Genomic DNA, 19,659 nt, shown 5'->3' on the forward strand with positions numbered 1-19,659 from the left:
TGGACAAATTTATGGGGTCCACTGTATTCAATTTATTTATAACTATGCCATTAAAAACATTTTTTGTATTTTGAAAACATCCTCTCACTATTTTTTCAAAATCTTATTTTAAATTGGAAAAATAGAAAATAATTTTTAGACAACTATATTTAGAAAACCTCAAACAAACTAGAGATTCAAGAATGCAACCTCACCATTTTATAGTTTTAAAAACAAAAACAAAAAAAATTGTATTTAAATTCTCTTACCAAATAGGCCTAGAAATTTTATTATTTCTTAACAAGGTCTTTGTATTTTCTTGAAATTATTCAGTAAGCCAGAGAGACTACACGGCACAGGAAGGTGATGCATATAGAAATGGAATAGAAAAGAAATCACGTTTATGTAATTTATTGAATTTTTTTTTTTTTTTTTTTTTGATGTACATAATTTATTGAATACTTATTATTGAGTAATGTTTATTTTATATTTTTATCACACACACTTTTTTTTTTTTTATAAGATAAGATTTATTACACACTCTATTACAGTTATTTACCACAGAAGTACGTGTGCGATACCTTTATTACTCCCTCTGTCTCAGTTTATTTGTCGTTTATTCTATTTTGGGACATCCCAAAATATTGTTTTGTTTCTAAAAATAAAAGTCATTAATTTACTAATTTTCCTATTATACCCATACTTTATTTTCAAAACTATTTGAAAAGAAAACTAACAAATATTCAAAAAATAATTTAATTGAGACACCTTTTTAGTTGCCTCATTAAGAATATTTATAAAAAACCGATAAATTTATTTAAGGGTAAATTTGTAAACTTATATATTTTGACAAGATAATAAATTATATTCCTTTAAAAAGTTTTACTTTTTAATCAAGACAAACAAATTGGAGTTCAAATTTTCTGTCCCACTTTTTCTACTTCACACTATACTGCACCAATAAAAACTTACCAAATGTTTATCTATAAAAACTTGCCACGTGTGTACAGTCGACACCTTGGACTCGAACACATACCATTGGAAAGAGAGATTATCTGGCAATCCTTATTTATTTATTTATTTTTTGATACGACGATCTGGCAAATCCTACGCCAACCGAAGCTTTTTTTTTTTTTTTTTCTTTTTGGTTAAATCCAACAGAAACTCCGACTCTCAGTCGATTTGTCCTATTAATATTTAATATTGTCAGGTGTTTTGAGCTTCATATAAACAAACAATTACATGAATAAAACACCATTATGTTAGGTTATGTGTTTTTTTAATCGGTATGTTATGTTGGTTTAACAAAAAATCGCAATGAATAATAATAGGAGCGGCGGAAGAGGTCAGTACCACCGCCACCGCCACCGCCGGCCTCTTCAAATTGATGAAGAGGTATGGACCGTCAAGCCTCTCACCGATCACCACCACCTCTCACCGCCTTGTAGTCCTCCTTCTGATGATTCAAGTGCAACTGCAACTTCAACTGCACCCGCCATCGCCAGTGTTCTCACAATAGGAATGCGTCAGAATTCCAAGTCGGTGTCTAAGAATCGGCGTGCCCATCGACCCAAACCCATGTCTGTGAACAAATCTGAGGTGGGTTCTCTGAATTCTTTGGATTCTCAGCTGGGGTCTTTGAGAATTGCTGAGAAAGTCAATGAGAAAGAGGAGGAGAAAGAAGAAGAAGAAGATAGAACTGAAGTGTCTGAGTCAAGTGATCAGGGTGTGGATGGTGTTTTAAGTAGATGGGAAGAGCTGCAGATGGGCGTACAGGAGCCCGAATTGTCGGAGCAGCAGCTGAGGATCAATGATCAGCTGCAGGAGGATGAGGTAAATTATTATTTAATTTCAATGATATGATTCATATTTGATAACATATATGCACGATAAAGTGGCTGCCTGGCTAAAGTAAAATAAGCTTAATGAGATGGTGTTTTCACGGGATTATAAAAATGCATAGCTAAGTTCTTGGTCAGTGATATTGTCTGGAAAATTATAGGTATTAATGAACTATGTGTTGGAAGTACAATGAATAGTGTTACATAATGCAACCACTTTGGTTTTTAAACTACCTTTTACGAAGGTAAAATGATCAAGGATTTATATTTGATGAGTGTGACGTGCGTTTCGCATCAATTTATTTAACTTTTTGCTAATTGCTTTTTCTTGAGAGTGTACTAAAGTATACTTGTACTTTTGAGAAAAGTAAGAAAAAGTGAGATTTTAAAAAGCTGTATATAAAAGCTAAAGGCAAATGGATTGACATCAAGATTGAATTGTGAATCTATGTTTCAAATTCAAAAATTTTAGAGTAGGGAACAAAATAATAATAATAATGATAATCTAATACAAGCGGTGGTGTAATGAAATAAGTTTCATCACATTGGCTGTGAAATGAGCCAACAATGCTTTTTTGCTAGACGCATAAAGTAAGGAAGAATTTCACATGATAGATATTGAGGTAGAGTCTAATCATCATGGAAAATAATATTCTTGTAACTAAGTTCGTGTATAAAGACTAAGCCAGGCTTGAGAACAATCGGTGGAAAGTGGGTTGAAATAAGTAGAGCTGCATCAACTTGGAAGAGGCTCATTTATGTATTTCTTAGCTTAGGTTTTCTGGATGCTTGTAGAAATAGATTATCTTAAGTAGTTAGTGTTAATTGCACTCAGGCGCAGCCATATTCCTGCTAAAGAGAACTTGCTCTAGACTTTGAGATGTTGAACCTGTGATAGTTTGACACTGCAACAATTCCTTGCTTAAAAGTAAGTCATATGGAAATTAAAGATCTTGCTAGTCTTTTCAATAGTGTATTAAGCTAAGGAAAACTTCCTAATGATCTCCAGCCGTAAATATGATAATTAGATGGAGAATGAGGTGGATAGAATCCCAAGTTATCCTAGACTTCAAATAGGCCTTTGATGGTTTCTATTTGCTTTTGCCTTTGCCAAATATGTTGGCTTCAAGAAGTGATAAACTTCCAACCCTACAATACATTAATTCAACATATTTCAGATTTTGGATCTCATGACATGTATGCTTCATGCTGCTGCCTCATTCTGCCTTTTAATTACTTTCATGGTTGTGTTTGTGCATGAATGTGTGACAAGGATGGAGTATAAGGATCTTGGCCAGTGATTTCCACTAGTAAAGTACTTGAAGAAAAAATTGTTCTGTTAATTTCGTTGGATGCTTCTTTCAAGTAAGGCTCAGTCACATATAATCATATAATGTTTCAAAAATAGAAATTTATCAATTGGGAAAAAAATAATGTATAGATTACAGTCTTGATAATTGATGGATGAATGTGCCCCGGGTTTATTGGGCCTAGCTTGAAGTGCATATTTGCTTCAGACTAAGCTGATGATGAGGCAAGTTTTTCAGTAAGCAGAACTCTTTTGGCCTGTTGGGCAGTGGCTATAATTTGGAGAGAGAGAATTCCTATTTAAAGTGAGCATACGCTAAATAAACTTTTTTCTGCCCTTGATGAATTGCTCATATATATATTAGGTCAACTGGTACATGTTCAGCTGATTTTCCTTATTAATGAGAATTAGGGGTAAATTCAAATATTACAAGAACATGTATTCACTACATTGGAAAAAAGTGTGAGTTAAAATTATTTAGGACCTGATGTACCAGTGCAGAAAATCTGATTTTCTTGGTCTCTCTAGGAAAATCTTCTTATCTTTGCATTCATTTCTTAACGAGAAATAGGAGGAAGTTTTTTTCAGATAAGAGCTTGTGGCTGAAATGGATTATGCTTTGGAAAATATAAGAGTCTTATATGAGATGCTTAAGTAGTGAAATCTGTGGGTGGGTTCAAGTCATAGCCAGCGGTAATGACATCCTTTGTGATGCCCTATGTCTATAGTTTGAACCCCAATGTGAAGCGCAAAAAGAGGTGCATCCCTAGTATTTGTGAAGTATACAATGGTGAACCCATAAATAGAAAAAGGAAATTAGTATCATTTTAGAAAAATAAATCTTTACTCTTTAGTAAGTAGAAGCTTAGGGAGAGCTGGTTGAGGTGCTGCGTGAAACTCCTGAGACCATTAAAGAAGGTAAATCCTAAATGGGTGAAATTATATAAACACAATGCAGCAGACAAAAAGGATAAAGATTTTTAGGTATTAATGATTCTGTTTAAGTATGATAGCTTAACTAAGCCCTCAAGCTACCAAACGATTGCCCCCTGTACTAGGTAGAATATTTATTAAAAAAAAATTGTTTATTACTTATAGAAACCTAGTTTAGGGATTCCATTCATGCAAATATTATGGAATATTTTATTAGTTTTTCCATTTATTATCATATTTGAAATTTATTTATTACTTCCTAATTAAATATGATTGGAATTGGTATACAACTTGACATGTAAACCTTTTACTCAGAATTTTGTTGAATTTGATAAATTTGTTGTTTGAGAGATGGTTGAAATTTTCGAAATGCCAATATTTTAGATTTTTTTTCCAAGTAGAATGAATATGAAGGTCTGAAAAAAAATTTCTTAAATTTAAACCATTCCTATGGGGTAGGAGAATCGTGGCTTTACAAGCTAGGAACTTTAAGAGTCCTGATTTTCCTTCCCTTTATCATCCTTGAGTTTTTCTTTTGCAGTTACTTGCTATGGAATCCATTTATGGGGACAATGTTTTCATCCTTGACAGACACAAAGGCTTAAGATGTTTTCAGGTTTTGCAAAAACCCAATAACTTAACATCTAACTTCAATATCTGTAAATAAATGAATAGTTGACACCTGTTTATTATTTTGCAGATTCATATACACATTGAAGCACCTAGTGAAATTGCTATGACTGCAAAGCTAAATTTATCTGGTGATCTTAAGACTGAAAATGGCAGTTCAGATGATTTCTCATACTCTTTCAAAGTCCAATATCTTCCACCAATTATATTGACTTGTTTGTTACCTAAATCATACCCAAGCCAACTACCGCCTTATTTTACAATATCTGTTAAGTGGTTGGATTCCAGTAGGATTTCTAATCTCTGCTCCAAGCTGGACTCTATATGGATGGAACAGCCAGGACAGGAAGTCATATACCAATGGGTGGAATGGCTACACAGTTTTTCTCTTTCTCATCTTGGGTTTGATAAAGAAATTTTTCTTGGTCCTTATGGCATAAGGCAAGCAGGGGATAGGCGGGCATTTTCTGGAATTGTTTCCCTTGATGTTGATGTTCCTTTAATGAAAAGTTACAATGATGAGAGACAACATGAGAACTTTCAGAAGAACTTGCATGAATGCTGTATCTGTTTTACGGATTATGCTGGTAACTCTCTACCTCTGTTTGATATGCATTTTATCGAATCTAAGTCTTCAAAATACATTTCTGCCTTGGGAAATTTGGTGAATTGTCCTCCATGTAGTTCATTTTAAGCTTCTTAGGAAACACTTGAGCTCCTAACTTTGAAAATTATCAATGATGTTGGACCAATTGGCATCTCCTCACCCCATAAATCAAAGGTGGACATAACAAGTTTAATCCCGTATGAGTGCATGAGTTGTTTTTATCTATTAAGAGAAGAAACTAGTATGATAGATCTTTTCAGCTCCTTAATATCTATTGCCTAGGTGTGTGCATTTAAGCATTACGAGAATTTGTGCTAGAGGTGTGTAAGTACCCAAGCACCAATGAATTGATAAAGAGAAAACACATGCACCCAAAAAAAAACAAAAGGCAGACTCTCATCAGCTTAAAAGCATAAATAAATGCATCAAAACTTAAAAAGTAAAATAAAATATAAGGATGACATTTAAGAGTTCAGAAGATATACCCGTTCTAGAGAATGTCATAAAAGTTATAAATACTCTTCGCCAGTGTTGGTTTCGACATAAATTATTTTCACCAATTTCAGGTGTTTGATGCGGCTGAAAATGTTGGTTAATCTGAAAATAATCTTGCCTCAGTAATTTTGCCTCATGAGGCTAAAATGGTTTAAGCCCTCAAGAGACATAAATTTTTTTACGTCTCTTACACAGACCATACCCCTCTCCCCAAACCCACCTCACCTTGAGTCACCCATCTACCCCAACCACCACTGCAACCGGCAGTGACCCTTTGTGACTGATGAGAAACTCACTGCTCTCTCTCTCTCTCTCTCTCTCTCTCTCAGATTGAGGGAAGGAGCTAATGCCAATCAAGCTCCCTTGCTCCGAGGACGAACCCATGGCTAGATTGGGACTCTCAGCTGCTGCCTGCTGGGACTTTCAAATCAAGCTCCATTGCTCCGCCAGGATATTTTTAATTTTTTTTTTCAATTTTCAGATGATTTTAGATATATATTCTGTAACCACATTGTATTTCAGTATTGTGGATTTGTTGGTGTTGAGGATTTGTGGGATTAAACTGTTGGTATGGTAAATTTTGTGTTCAATTTTTTTTTTTTTAAATTTTCATATTGGCCAAACAATTGAAAATACTTTTTGGAGAATTTTCAGGAATGTAATCAAACACAGGAAAAAAAATTATCTTCCTGAAAATATTTTACATTTGAAACAAACCCAGCCTTCATTTCATAAACTTTTTCATATGCTAGTGGGTGATTTTCCCATAGTTGAAGCTGAAAAGGAGACCCCACCAATGTTGATATGGTGCCTTGTTTTGATTGGACTGACAAGAACTTGATAGTTTATCACTTTAATTATGTTTACTACCTCCTGATAGGTTTATTATGTGTAAGCCTAATCCAAACATAGTTGTTCATCACTTATGCAGTACCCTTTCTTTTTTTATTGTATTTATTTTTTCTTCATGTTAGGTAATAGACTTGCATCATCTTCTTTCCAACTGCACAATTTCCAAATTCTCAGGGTGGTGCTTATGTTCATTTAAATGCAAATCCATATAAGTGCTTTTTATTATAAGACATTAGTGTACATCCTGCAGTGATCTAGGCATAGCTACATTCCCCTTGTCCACTTTCATTTTGTAGCTGGTTCCAGGATAGAGTTTCTTAATCACATTGACTTCTTCTCTGGACTAATGTCTTTTTTTTATCCATATCTGCATGGGTGTTAACACTTGTTATTTCTGTCCTCCATTTGTAAGTTTTTCATTAATTAAAAATCCAAACTTCTTGCTATACTATTTTTCATTTGTAAATTTGTATTCCCAGGTACCGAGTTCATCAGGCTGCCGTGCCAACATTTCTTCTGTTGGAAATGCATGAAGACTTTTTCTAAGATGCATATCAAGGAAGGAACCATAAGCAAACTCCACTGTCCTGATGCAAAATGTGGGGGTATGGTCCCACCCCCTTTGTTGAAACGAGTGCTTGGTGACGAGGAGTATGAACGTTGGGAGTCCTTAATGTTACAAAAAACGCTCGAGTCAATGTCTGATGTTGCCTATTGCCCAAGATGTGAAACACCCTGCATAGAAGATGAGGACCAGCATGCTCAATGCTCAAAGTGCTTCTTTAGCTTTTGTACACTTTGTAGGGAGCGACGCCATGTAGGCATAGCATGTATGTCACCAGAAATGACGCTTCGTATTTTGCAGGTAAACTTTGCAGTTCATCCTGTCCTTTTTTTATTGCAGCTTTTTTGGCCCCTCTGTGTTATGGGGCATGCTTATCATTTTCTTCAGAGTGGGATAATTTAGTCTGTCAACTTATTTTTAGTGGAATTATGGTCTTATGCCTTGTATGAGGCTGGTGATATACAACAATAATAAATATATAGAAGAGGTAATATTTTCCCAATTATATATATATATATATATATATATATCTCTCATAAATTAAGCTCTGCTTATGGCTAGCTAACCTTGGATGCAGTTTTTCTTGCAGTCCCTTGCTTGTTTAACTTTTGAGTTTGGTAAGGAGATGGCGCTTTCACTTGAGCCTTGAGGAGAGGATCTACTAATACCTAGAATATATAATTCAGGCTGCATGATTTAATTCCCCCCACTTCTCCCCTGGTCAAAATAAGTAAAGAATATGCATACATGTACTCCTTATAATTTCACTAATTGAATAACATTCTAGAGAGTTTTACTGTAAATATGTTGATTTTTTTTTTTAGGAGATACAAGTGCATCTGTGAAGCATGACTTTCAAGTTATGTGATAGGATAACTTGCAGCAAATTTGAGTCAAATCATCCAAATGCTTATCTCTTGCTTGCACTCTCTCAATGGCATACTCATAGAGAAGGTCCAAACTAGGATTTGATTGTTCATCATTCTTCCTTCTAAATCTCATCCCATTTTCTGAGGGACTTCGCCAGATAATTGTTTTAATGGCCTCTCCCTTACCATACAACAACAATAACTATAACAACAAAACCTTTAGTCAGAAATTTTGGATTCACTATAGATCCTCAATAGTGTAATTAAGGTCAGCCTATCCTATCCAAATTCATACTCTCTGTCATCTCCTTGAGTAACATATCCTTTTTTACTACTTCTACCAATGTTATTTTAGGTTTTCCTCTACCTCTTTCATTTCCTTTACTTGAATCAAATCACTATTTCTCGTTGTTGCATCATTCACTCTTCTTTGACATAACCAAACAAATCCTAAGTAACTCTACTTGATATTTTCATCAATAGGAGTCATCACTATCTTTAAATGAATTTCTTCATTTCATATATGTGGAGGACCAGGCCCAAAGAAAAACTGATCCTGGGCTAGAACCACAATTAATTTGTGGGTAACTGGGAATATAGCTCACAATGGGAGGTCCCAGAAAGTATTGGTCTAATGGCTAATAGGCAGATACTTCCCTAAGACTATTTAGGACTGTTTATTGGGTCATCCAAGGAGGTTCTCTGATGGCCGAGGTACCTAAGACAGTTTTTACTAGGTTTTTTCTCTTACCCAAAAACCCTGTTTTATACTCCCTTTCTCTCCTGTTTCTCTCACCCAAAAATGCTCAACCCCTCTCTCTTTAAATTTTACCCTCTTTATATTCTCCAGTTAGTGGGTCAGTAATGATGGGAATTTTCCACCTTTGCATGGGTCCCACTGCTTGCAGAATCAGGGTGGTTCCTTGAGTCTGGTCTACTGTTCCAGCATATCAAATCTGTTACCAGGAGGTGGGCCCTCCTGGTACCATCACTGTGATCATTCCTGTGTAACTTGTGCCATGCATTGAGATCCGTGCTCGGATGGTGGACTCCCCCAAGGCATCATATCTCCTTGGCACTATTATCCCTCCTCGGGAGGAGTAATGCAAACTGGTGGGCCCCCAGCATGGTTGCTCACGTGGTGGGCCTGCTTGGGGCCTCTCATAGGTTGCACATTGGACCATTAGTTCCTGGGACATCGGCCCGATACTTGGTTTGGGCCGATTATCATCCACCCCCAATATCCTAATACCCTATCCCTATCTCTCCATGTATTTCCATTTATTTATCTTGACACTATCATTTCAGCTATGCTAATTTTGTGAACATGTTGACTAAATGTTTTTAATTGCTGAAGTGGCTCCAAAACATGATTCTTCTTGTGCTAATTATAATTTTCAAACTTTAATTATACGACCAAATTTCATTCTCTTTGGGTACAACCTACTCATCTGTTTAAAGCTGCAAATTTCTAAATGTCATTTTTACTTCAATAACTGATCCTCTACTATAAAACTTTCTTATACTCATAACAATCATTTTCATTGGAAATTAAGGAAACAAACGTTTATATAGATTGTATTCTACCTATTAGTTTAAGGCCTGACAAGATAGCTAGATACTAGAGAGTGACAATTTAACATCCTTCCATAGTCCAGTGTGATTAATCCCATTACCCAAAAATCCCATGGATCAATCAATTATTAGAGTTCATTTCGTAGTTCTCTTCTCTTTTGTAACTAATTTGCTGTTGTTTTTTCTGTTTCTTTTCTCTTTTTCCTTTTCTTGTGATTGTTAGTTTGCTCTGTGCTTTTCATGCATAGAGCAGCCCTTTTTGCATATATATCATTCTTACGTATTAAAAAAAAAAAAAAGGATATTTTGCAAATCCACTCTATTCATAATTATGGGTCTGTTTGGATACAGTTGAAAACTGAAAAATACTGTAGCAAAATAATTTTTAAATGTGTGAATAGTATCGTGAGACCCATTTTTAATGAAAAAGTTGCTGAAAAGTGAAATTTGTGGGTCCGTGAACAGTGCACAGGTGTGCATTGTTCACAGAAAAGTCAAACATTTCGGCTCCCAAAAAAGAAAAAAGTAACTCAAACGCACACTATGTCTTCTGTTAGTTTGAGCTTTGATGGTTTTTTTTAATAATTACCTTTATGTTTATTCTTCAGCTTGTCCTTGTTTTTCGGGAAACTTCCTCTTAATATAGAAAACTTGTTAGATTACTAAGAATTCAATGTCTTTACTTTTGCCTGCAGGAGCGCCAAACTTCATCTCAACTAAAGGAGGATCAAAAGCGTAAAGAACGTGAAATGATAAATGAAATCCTTAGTGTCAAGACAATACTCAGTGATGCTAAGCAATGCCCGTCTTGTAAGATGGCAATTTCCAAAACTGAAGGTTGCAACAAGATGGTGTGTGAGAACTGTGGGCAGTATTTCTGCTACCAGTGTAACCAGGCAATTGATGGATATGATCATTTCAAGTATGTAATTTACAACTTGTGCTGTTTATATATTTGTATTTATTGTCTTTATATGGACTTATAACTTTTACTCATTCAAGGGATGGGAGGTGCGATCTATTCCCACAAGAAGTTATTCGGGAGTGGATAGAGCGCATAAATCCTCGCCAAGTGTTGGGTCAGATTCAAGCTGAGCATGCTCAACATGGTTTACCATGCCCTAATTGTCGTCAATTCAATGCCAAGGTAAAGAATCGGTGTCTCTGAAAGTTCATATGTGATGGGATAATTCTATCAAAGTTGCTTCTTTATGTAGTCACTGTTCTTTTTGCATTTGTCTGATTTAAACAATTTTCCAGTATCCGAATTTGTCTTGGTACATCTTATGGCTGGTATTGTCAAATACACTAATAAATGTGTTATAAATGAAATATAAACTCAAAAATCTTCGTATTTCTAGAGAAGAAAAGCCTCACTAAAGCAATCAAATTGATGAAGATTACATCAAACCCTGAATAACAAGACTAAAAGATTGTCCATATCAGCCGATATTTAAAAAACCATGGGATTTAAGTTTTGATGCTGCAAAAACTGTGCTTTTTTCTTCATCTTCTTCTCTTTGTTGGCTTAGGGCCTGAGATTCCAAATGACAATTTTATTGAATTGAAATCCTCTTATGATAACATGTTTCTTTTATTTGAGAACAATCAAATTTTTTTTTTATTGTTTGCATTAAGGCAGTTATTAACCTTGCTTGAAATGATGTCCCAACCTTTAATATTAAGAAAGATAATAAAATTTAAAAAAGAATGAAAGGAAAAAGGAAAGAGAAAGCCATATTATTCTAGATGTGTCAGCTGTGCATCCCAATATGAAGAAAATACTTGAATCTATTCATATTACTGAAAATCAAACAACTGGCCACGTCCATGTCATGTTTAACATGTTTTTTTTTTTATTGTTTGCATTAAGGCAGTTATTAACCTTGCTTGAAATGATGTCCCAACCTTTAATATTTAAGAAAGATAATAAAATTTAAAAAAGAATGAAAGGAAAAAGGAAAGAGAAAGGCAGAAAGCCATATTATTCTAGATGTGTCAGCTGTGTATCCCAATATGAAGAAAACACTTGAATCTATTCATATTACTGAAAATCAAACAACTGGCCACGTCCCTGTCAAGCTTGAGTTGATCTCACCAGGGCCTAAAGCAATGTCTATGATATGTAAGTTAAACCTAACATAAAGAGGATCTACTTCAGTTAAATTATTGATAAATACTGACTAAAATTTAAATATAAAAAAAATTCCCCGCCTAAATAAAACAATTTTAGATAGTAACTTGTTCTATTGACGGTCATTTTGAAGATAATATTATTTTCATTTGAAATTTAGAGTCGCACTAAACTGATATATCCTTCTGTTTTCACCTTTTCTTGGCATGCACCAACAGGTTGACAATAACAATCATATGTTCTGCTGGGCATGCCAAAGTCATTATTGCTATTTATGCAAACAGATTGTGAAGCGTAGCGCTCAGCATTTTGGACCAAAGGGTTGCAAACAGCACACAGTGGGGTAGTTGTGAACACAACCGTTTGGCATAGCCTATTTGAAGGAGCAAACCAGACATTTGGTACTAATAGCTGTGCAATAGGACCTAACATATTGAGCCTCGTCGTGATTTATATACAATCCCAGCGGAAGGTACTTCTACTGTGAGGAAATTAATTGCCACCCATCCTATTCATGATTGAATTAAAGGATGTTGTCCTTGCAGTTTTGTCATAGTGCTCTAAAGTATATGTTTTTCAGTTTGCTTTGGCTCTTTGGGACTACATTCTTTTCTTTTTGGTTTTGTTGATTGTAAGTAGTAACTTCTCTCTAATTTTAAGCTGGATGCCGACTGTAGATAGAGTGTTCTTCCATGTACTAAGCATTCTCTTTCCATTTTGGAGGTGTGCTTGGTAGTGTTCCAAGAAATAAGAGATGAACAATTAAACTACAACATTGAGTGCCTGTTTGGATTGAGGGGGAGTAGAGTAGAGTTGGCAGAAAATTAGCCTAATTTTTGGCAAATTCTACTCTACTCTTCTCCACCCTCCCTCCTTCCTCCTCAATCCAAATGGACCATGAGTTAACTCATAAGATTTTGATAGTTTTAATTATCTAATATAAGCATTTGTTGTGCCATGGAAATTAATTTTCTTAGGTGTTTCATTTTAGAGGAACAAATAATGTTCCAAAACTAGCATTAATATTCAGCATTATGATCAACAATGTTCGCTGGTGCAATTTTTATGGATTACCATTAGGCATAGAATTTTTTTGACATTGTAATTAGAAAAATGACGTTGAGTATGACAATCTGCCCAAAGATTTTGATGTAGATTGCAATTTGAAGGTTTGTTTTCCTTATCTTGATGGAATCGTGGAGGCCGACTTACACAAGTTGTGAAACAACATTTGAAGGAGCTTGGGGGCATGTAGTCTCAAGTACCCTTTATGTTTGTGGTGGTTCAAAAGTTGAAGAACTGTAAAACACGACTAAATAGATGGAACAAAAATCAGTTTGGCTGGGTCAGGAAAGATTTGGCCAAAAAGAAAAAAACCTCCTTAAGCAAGCAGAAACGGGTTCAATAAGAGGGTAAGGGCATGAACAAGTGAAGATTTTGGCAAGTATCTGATTTGCTTAGCAAATAAAAGAGAATGTGGGGACAAAGATCCCATGTAACGTGGCTGCTTTGCAAGGGAGTGACAAGAATACTCACATTTTTCCCATGGAAGGGATACACAGAGGCGACGCTGAAATTACCATTAATTAGTGGCCTTAAGAGACAAACAAACAAAATGAGGAAGATATTGAAGTTATGTTTATCGGTTAGGAAAAAACTTAGGTATAGTACTTTGGATGTTGTTCCTTAGGTCTCTCTCTTAAGATTCAATCATGTGACTATTTAACTAAAAAATACACTTCAATTTCATGAGAAAAAATCCATATGGCAAAATTTTAAGAGGAAAACTTAAGGAATAGCGTTAGAGTGTTGTACTTAAGTCTTACCCAATCAGTTATTATCAAAAATCATTTGATTCTCCCAATTCACAACATATGAAGCGGGTGCTAGAGTTGTACTGTCAACATCCAAACCTAATACTTGGATTTGCATCTAAGACTCGCATGATAATACCCAGCCTGATATTAACATGTGCCAACTAACCTCATAAGCAAAAGCTTTCTTTTTTATTTTTATTATTATTTTTTTTTTTAGGACAAATTACACTTTGTCCGCCCTAAACTATTACCTAAATTACACTTAACCCTCTAAACTATTGAAACCCACGAATGACCCCTCCTGCTATCTGTTTTGGTATTAATTATAATGAAACTTAGTATTAAAAAGTCAATTTTGACCCTCCAAAATATATAATTGATGGTAAATTAGTCTTCAAATTCTAAATTTCATTAGATATAACACCAAAACAAATAACAAGAGATTAAGTGTAACATAATTTTAAAATTGGGAGGTTAATCGTGCATTTCGATAATTCAAGGGATTAAGTGTAATCAAGGTAATAGTTTAGGATGGAAAAGTGTATTTTGTCCATATTTGATATTCATTTGACATTTTACTCCGAAGGATAACAAAACCATCAATCATTCAGATTAACAAAGGCTGGTTTCTGCCAACCAATAGCAGCCCAATCTTTAGCCATTTATTAATCTTGACTCCCATGTTAAAGCAAAGAACTCAGCAGATTTTTTTTTTTTTTAATGCACAGCTTGTGGGTATTTAAATCAACGACCCCATTTCAAAAAACAAAAGAGTTTGTGCAGCCACAGATGCCATAAATCCATAGGAAAAAGAATATTCCAAGGCAACCCACATTTGCTGGAAAGACTGTTAGAGAAGGAATTAGAAAGCATCCAATCCATGAGGGTTGTAAAGAATGAATTTGCTAAGGAACACTGACGCTAAATATGAATCAGTGACTCGTTGCTACTGTTACACAGAACACTGAATACCAAGAGTAATAAAACCTTTTGAACCCAACACTTCACAAAGGTACGCTATTATGACTGCATAACCAAATGAAATAGCGGATTCCAGGAGTAGTTAAAACATTCCAGATCGACTTATGGGGTTTAAGGGATTTAACCCTTTAGCTATTATGCATGCTGATTTAGGGGAAAAAAGAACAATCCTTAGAGAAAGCCGAACGAGAAGTATCTTCAGAGTAGGGGTTGAATGAGAAGGGGATGGCTTTTATGTTTTTAGAATTGCAGAACAAAAGAAATAGCAGATTTAAACCAAGTGGAAACTGATTCGTTAATATCCACTACAGATTTAAACCAAGTCAAACTACTAAGTTGTGCATACAAATTAACTACAGGAAAAGAAAAAAAAGGTCCTATGTTTCATCTACAATTTGCAAGAATCAGTATATCTAAAGAATAACACCTGCAGGAAGATAGATTTGAGCTACCAAATTGAAATAGGTAGGTTACAAATTAAAAAGGAAAGGAATCCAACAGAAAACTGGAATTTGAAATTAGAGCAAGCAATATGAACTACAATACAGTTGTCGTCATTCCCTTCTTACGCATGAAAATATATGCAAATTTTAGCATAAAAGGGGAATGCTGGGAGGCAGTGAGATTCATTGACAAGGTATAATATGCAACCAGTTGCCACAATTTTTTTTAATTGGTAACCAGTAGCCACAAACTTGATAGCAAATGTTAATCATTTATGGTGCTTTCATCTTCCTCAGGTTTCACAAAAAACTCAATGTACGCAATCCGACTAGGCTGTTGGTAGCCTGCAGAATCAACGTGTGGGTGAGGAATGGATGGTCTTGCAACTGAAACCAGGTGCTGAACTTTCAGCATTCCACCTCGCCCAATAGTCAACTTGCTTCCTCTGTTATCTCTAATAACGCTGCTGGGTATATTTGAAGTTGTTGCCTGGAGGAACTTGTATTTATACCTGTTGAAATCAAGGTGAGAATCCACACAGTCAATTTTCATGAAAGTGAAATGGTGCATTACATGAAGGTAATAAAAAATAGTTAAAAAGTACCTATAAGAAACCTGACAATCGCAACTAAATGCAATCAAGAGATCAGTATTCACATAATACATGAAGTCTATCTGCAAGAGAAGGCAAGGATTAAACCTGTGAAAATATTAAAATCCAGACAAAGTGGGTACTTTTTTTTTAGTTTAGAATAAAACCTCACCTGTAAGTCTCCGTGGCCTTCACCTTTAAAGGTGACAGAAGGAGGATCTGGTTGTAGTATGATCTGTACACTTGATCCAGGCCATTCAAGATCATCAATAGCTTCCTTCAATGCTGCAGACTGTGGTAAATATCACAGTTTGAATTGTTAGTGGTAGGAACTGGCTCCAAGATAAATAATACATGAGCTGAAAACCATGCATATTTTTCTATTACAGTAAAATTTTCATGTTCAGAAGCTTTTCCTCAATAATTTTAGTAATTTATTTGATAAATGACTCGTTCCTTCACAAAAATCATTACATTGAAGATCTAAAGAACACCAGTACCCAGTGTAATTTGTCATGGTAAAAGAGAGTGATTGACATTTAGCACTACAGCACCTTCAAAATGTCATATACCCTAGTAACCTCAACAAAGCCTTGTATCCAACTAATGGGGGCAGACAGCTGAAATTCTGTCTCACCACCAAGCACTTTAAAATGATGACATTTTGCATCAACGTGAATGAATAAATTCTCACATCAAATAATTAAATGAGATGTTCTTAAAATATTACTGATGCATAAAAGAAAATTAGTTAAAACCACTAGAAATAGTCAACTACTAGTGGAGAAAAAAATATATACTTAGGTTTGTAAATTGTAATTTTAAGGACCCACCCAGTGTAGGTGATGTTCAAAAGAGAGTAAAATTACACAAGCATAATATGAATACATTATCATTCAGAAAAGCAGAATTTGGCACGAGAGAGAGAGATGCAAAGCAATTGTACATCAGGATGTAGCTACAAAACTACCACTATCATGCAATGGAAGATAAAGGGGTGGTCAATTTAGTGGCTAAAGAGTATATATAAGAAGAGTATACCTTAACAGTAAAACTTAGTGGGGTGATTCCTGCAGGTTCAAAATTATAGTCCCATGAAATTGTTTCTGGGATTCTTGTCCTGATCTCCGCATAAATGCAAGCGTCCAGTGAATCAACAGACCTTAAGATATAAAAGACAATATAGCATTGAATCTCAATCTGAATTATGGAATTGGCAAACAAATACAAACTGCAAATCATATTAAAAAGCATCATCACATGAGCTAGAATTGTCAGACCACTGGGGCATCAAAAATTTAAATTTAGAAATTATACATGAGTATGACCACTGGCCTTTCTATTTTCTCAATTCTTAATTACCAATAACTATTTCAGCAAGGACAAAAAAAAGGTGAACTTCAGAAAGTTGTAAATTCACAATATCCAGATATGAAACACTAACCAACAATCTAATAAAGATGCAGTAAAAACCAACAAGGCTTCAAAAAAACAAACACTAGGCAAGTATGCCAAAGTGCAAAATTCACCATACTCCTTCAGAAGATTTGGAAAGGAAAGGAAAATCCGAAGATGAAAGTCTAAAGCTCGAGTTATCCACTACTAATATTAAAATTGTTGAAACATAACTCTGATACCATATTAGAAAAGATAAAACATGACTATGATGCTATGTTAGAAAGGATTAAAAATAGCTTTGACACCATGATAAAGCGTACAAAAGTGAGATATTAACATTGTTCGGTATCATGGCCTATGTTGACTACAAAAAACCATTGATAGCTACATCTTTCTTATCAAGCAATGTATTTAACAATCAACCCATAGTAAGGTATTTATAGTAAGCTAAACAACAGACTACCCCATACATTGATTAAACTACAACAGTTGCAATAATAAAAGTAAGATTAGGATTAGTTTGCTTGCAGATCAAGTAAGAGTGGATACAATGAACCTAGACAACAGAGTTGAGCCTCAGAAAGAAAGAAAGAAAAATGTAGGAGCAGCAGCATATAAATTAAGATAGTGGGCCAAATTTGCCAAATAGCACAATTTTAGTAAGATTTTAGGAGAAACACATCCAAACAAAGTTATTTAGTTATGTAGCACATTTTCGGAACTCGAGTTTAAGCAGCTAGCCAGCGTGGCACGCCATACTGCTTGGAACTCGAGTTCAAAAATGTGCTACACAACTAAATAACTTTGTTAAGTGCTTTTTTTTTTTCCTAAAATTTTGCTAAAATTGTGCTATTTGGCAAATTTTAGCCAAGATAGTGATGCATACTTGAGAAGGAGCTGCATATCAGGGCCTGGATATCGAATTTCGATGGTGGAAGAGGAACGCCCACCCGCCGGAACCGAAAACGTGTTCAAGCAATCGACCAAGAGGCCCAAGCTCACACCGAATCGAGGCCGCCCTTGTGCACCACCGTACTCATATTTAATGAAAAGCTTCATTATTTTTATACCAAAACCAAACATTCATTCATTCATTATTATTTATATAAATTCAAATTCCAACTGAATTTTTAACTGTCGCAATAATTTAGTTTGAAACATTTGATAGTTGATAGTACCTCGCGCTGAAGATAAACTTTGGCCTGAAGACAACTGGTTTCCTCCACGATCAAAACCACGCCGTGCTCCGATAATTCCACCACCGCGTCCTGCTGCCGTTTCCATCGGACGGCGGTTAGGGCATCAACGATGCCTTGGACGTTGTCCACCTCGCACACTAGATCAGGGCCTTCTGAACTCATCTCTCTCTCTCTCTCTCTCTCTCTCTCTCCTTCCCGCCAATTATTTCTTCCCCAAATATTTTATATTTATATATATATATTTGTGATTGTAGAGAATATTTAAATAGGATATATATATTTAATTAATACAAATTCATAAATAAATTTAGTGAATATGAAAATGTAATACTTTTTGTAATTTTAAAAACTTATTACTAATTTATTAAAAATGAAAAAATTTCATATGCGCCAGGCGCATGAGATACTATCTCTATTAAAAATATATATTTGAATAATTATATCTAAGTACACAAATTTTTTTCAAAATTGTTGCATGTCCTATTGTGATTAGTGCATTGAAATGAGTGTCCCAGACCCAAGTGAAAATGAAGTTACTTCAAATACAATAAATTATAAATCGTGTCAATAATTATGAAAATATTATCTCTAGTATTGCTTATGTTAAAATGATGATAGGCAAAAATATGAGCTTTCTAAAGGTTGTAAGCAAATATTAGAAAAAGTTAACAAAAGTGTAAGCAGATATTAGAAAAAGTTAACAAAAGTGAAAGGATTTCGTTTTATATATTATTAATCAATTATCATGTGTAAGCTAAAAAATAATTTTTTTTAATAATATATGTAAACACAAAATCATAAGTTTGGAAAAAAAAAATGAAATGGATTAAAAAAATATATAAATTTGTATTAATGAAAGAATGATTCTATTAGAACTTCAAGGGTTGGAAAAAATATTATAATAAATTCTTTTTGAATGTACTTGAGGCAAAATTTCTTCGGAATTTCAAATGTTTTAGATAGTTAATAGAGAGATACAAATGAGGGTGTGAATTGAATCCATTTAAAAAGTGCATAATTTTAATTATAAAATTATAATATTTTAGGGTTAATTTGAAACTATCCCAAACTATAGAGAAATTATGTAATTTGTAGTTTGGAAATTATGTAAGTTATTTAAGTTTTTAATAAAGGATACCCACTTGGTATTCTTGGCTTGGCAAAAGGGTTCCAAAATTCTGAAATTTGGATTTTTTAAACACAAACAATTTTTGGTCTACTCCGTGTTCTGTTCACAAGGTTGGGAAACTAAATATTTTGTAATTGCGGGCAAAGAGGTATAATTATAAAAATTTATAAACTTAGAAATAAATAAGGAAAAAAAAAAAAAAAGAAGAAGAAGAAGAAGAAGGTATAGTCGTATAGAGGCAAAGACAAGGATCCAAGTTCGTGCTCCACAGACCACAGCCTCACATAATAAGGAGAATTGAAGACGATTT

General features: G+C 34.5%; 2 protein-coding genes across 2 annotated transcripts; one reads left to right on the forward strand and one right to left on the reverse strand.

Moving 5' to 3' along the window:
• The first annotated feature begins 1,140 nt into the window (after positions 1-1,140).
• LOC126708011 (uncharacterized) lies at positions 1,141-12,562 on the forward strand. The gene is made up of 7 exons (XM_050407808.1): positions 1,141-1,812; positions 4,604-4,678; positions 4,763-5,279; positions 7,126-7,511; positions 10,351-10,577; positions 10,658-10,802; positions 12,008-12,562. Exons 1-7 carry the CDS (start codon positions 1,297-1,299, stop codon positions 12,134-12,136), a joined length of 1,995 nt encoding a protein of 664 aa, XP_050263765.1. The 5' UTR covers positions 1,141-1,296; the 3' UTR covers positions 12,137-12,562.
• A 2,502-nt stretch (positions 12,563-15,064) lies between these two features.
• On the reverse strand, positions 15,065-18,422 carry LOC126709952 (uncharacterized). The gene is made up of 6 exons (XM_050410331.1): positions 18,200-18,422; positions 17,908-18,074; positions 16,665-16,785; positions 15,796-15,915; positions 15,636-15,706; positions 15,065-15,542 (listed from the first exon to the last, which is right to left on the reverse strand). The coding sequence occupies exons 1-6, from the start codon at positions 18,380-18,382 to the stop codon at positions 15,296-15,298; spliced, it is 909 nt and encodes a 302-aa protein (XP_050266288.1). The 5' UTR covers positions 18,383-18,422; the 3' UTR covers positions 15,065-15,295.
• Between the last annotated feature and the right edge of the window lie 1,237 nt (positions 18,423-19,659).

The sequence above is a fragment of the Quercus robur genome, chromosome 12 (genome assembly GCF_932294415.1).
Source record: "Quercus robur chromosome 12, dhQueRobu3.1, whole genome shotgun sequence".
NCBI classification, from domain to species: Eukaryota; Viridiplantae; Streptophyta; class Magnoliopsida; order Fagales; family Fagaceae; genus Quercus; species Quercus robur.

Bases quoted from the DNA above. Each gene is read 5' to 3' on its own strand.
- LOC126708011 (XM_050407808.1), top strand. From the start codon at position 1,297: ATGAATAATAATAGGAGCGGCGGAAGAGGTCAGTACCACCGCCACCGC. The intron at 4,679-4,762 runs GTTTTGCAAAAA...ATTATTTTGCAG, and splicing joins AAGGCTTAAGATGTTTTCAG to ATTCATATACACATTGAAGC. The intron at 10,578-10,657 runs GTATGTAATTTA...TACTCATTCAAG, and splicing joins GATGGATATGATCATTTCAA to GGATGGGAGGTGCGATCTAT.
- LOC126709952 (XM_050410331.1), bottom strand. From the start codon at position 18,382: ATGAGTTCAGAAGGCCCTGATCTAGTGTGCGAGGTGGACAACGTCCAA. The intron at 16,786-17,907 runs GTATGCATCACT...TTATATCTTAAG, and splicing joins GATATGCAGCTCCTTCTCAA to GTCTGTTGATTCACTGGACG. The intron at 15,543-15,635 runs GTACTTTTTAAC...TGATTTCAACAG, and splicing joins GATTGTCAGGTTTCTTATAG to GTATAAATACAAGTTCCTCC.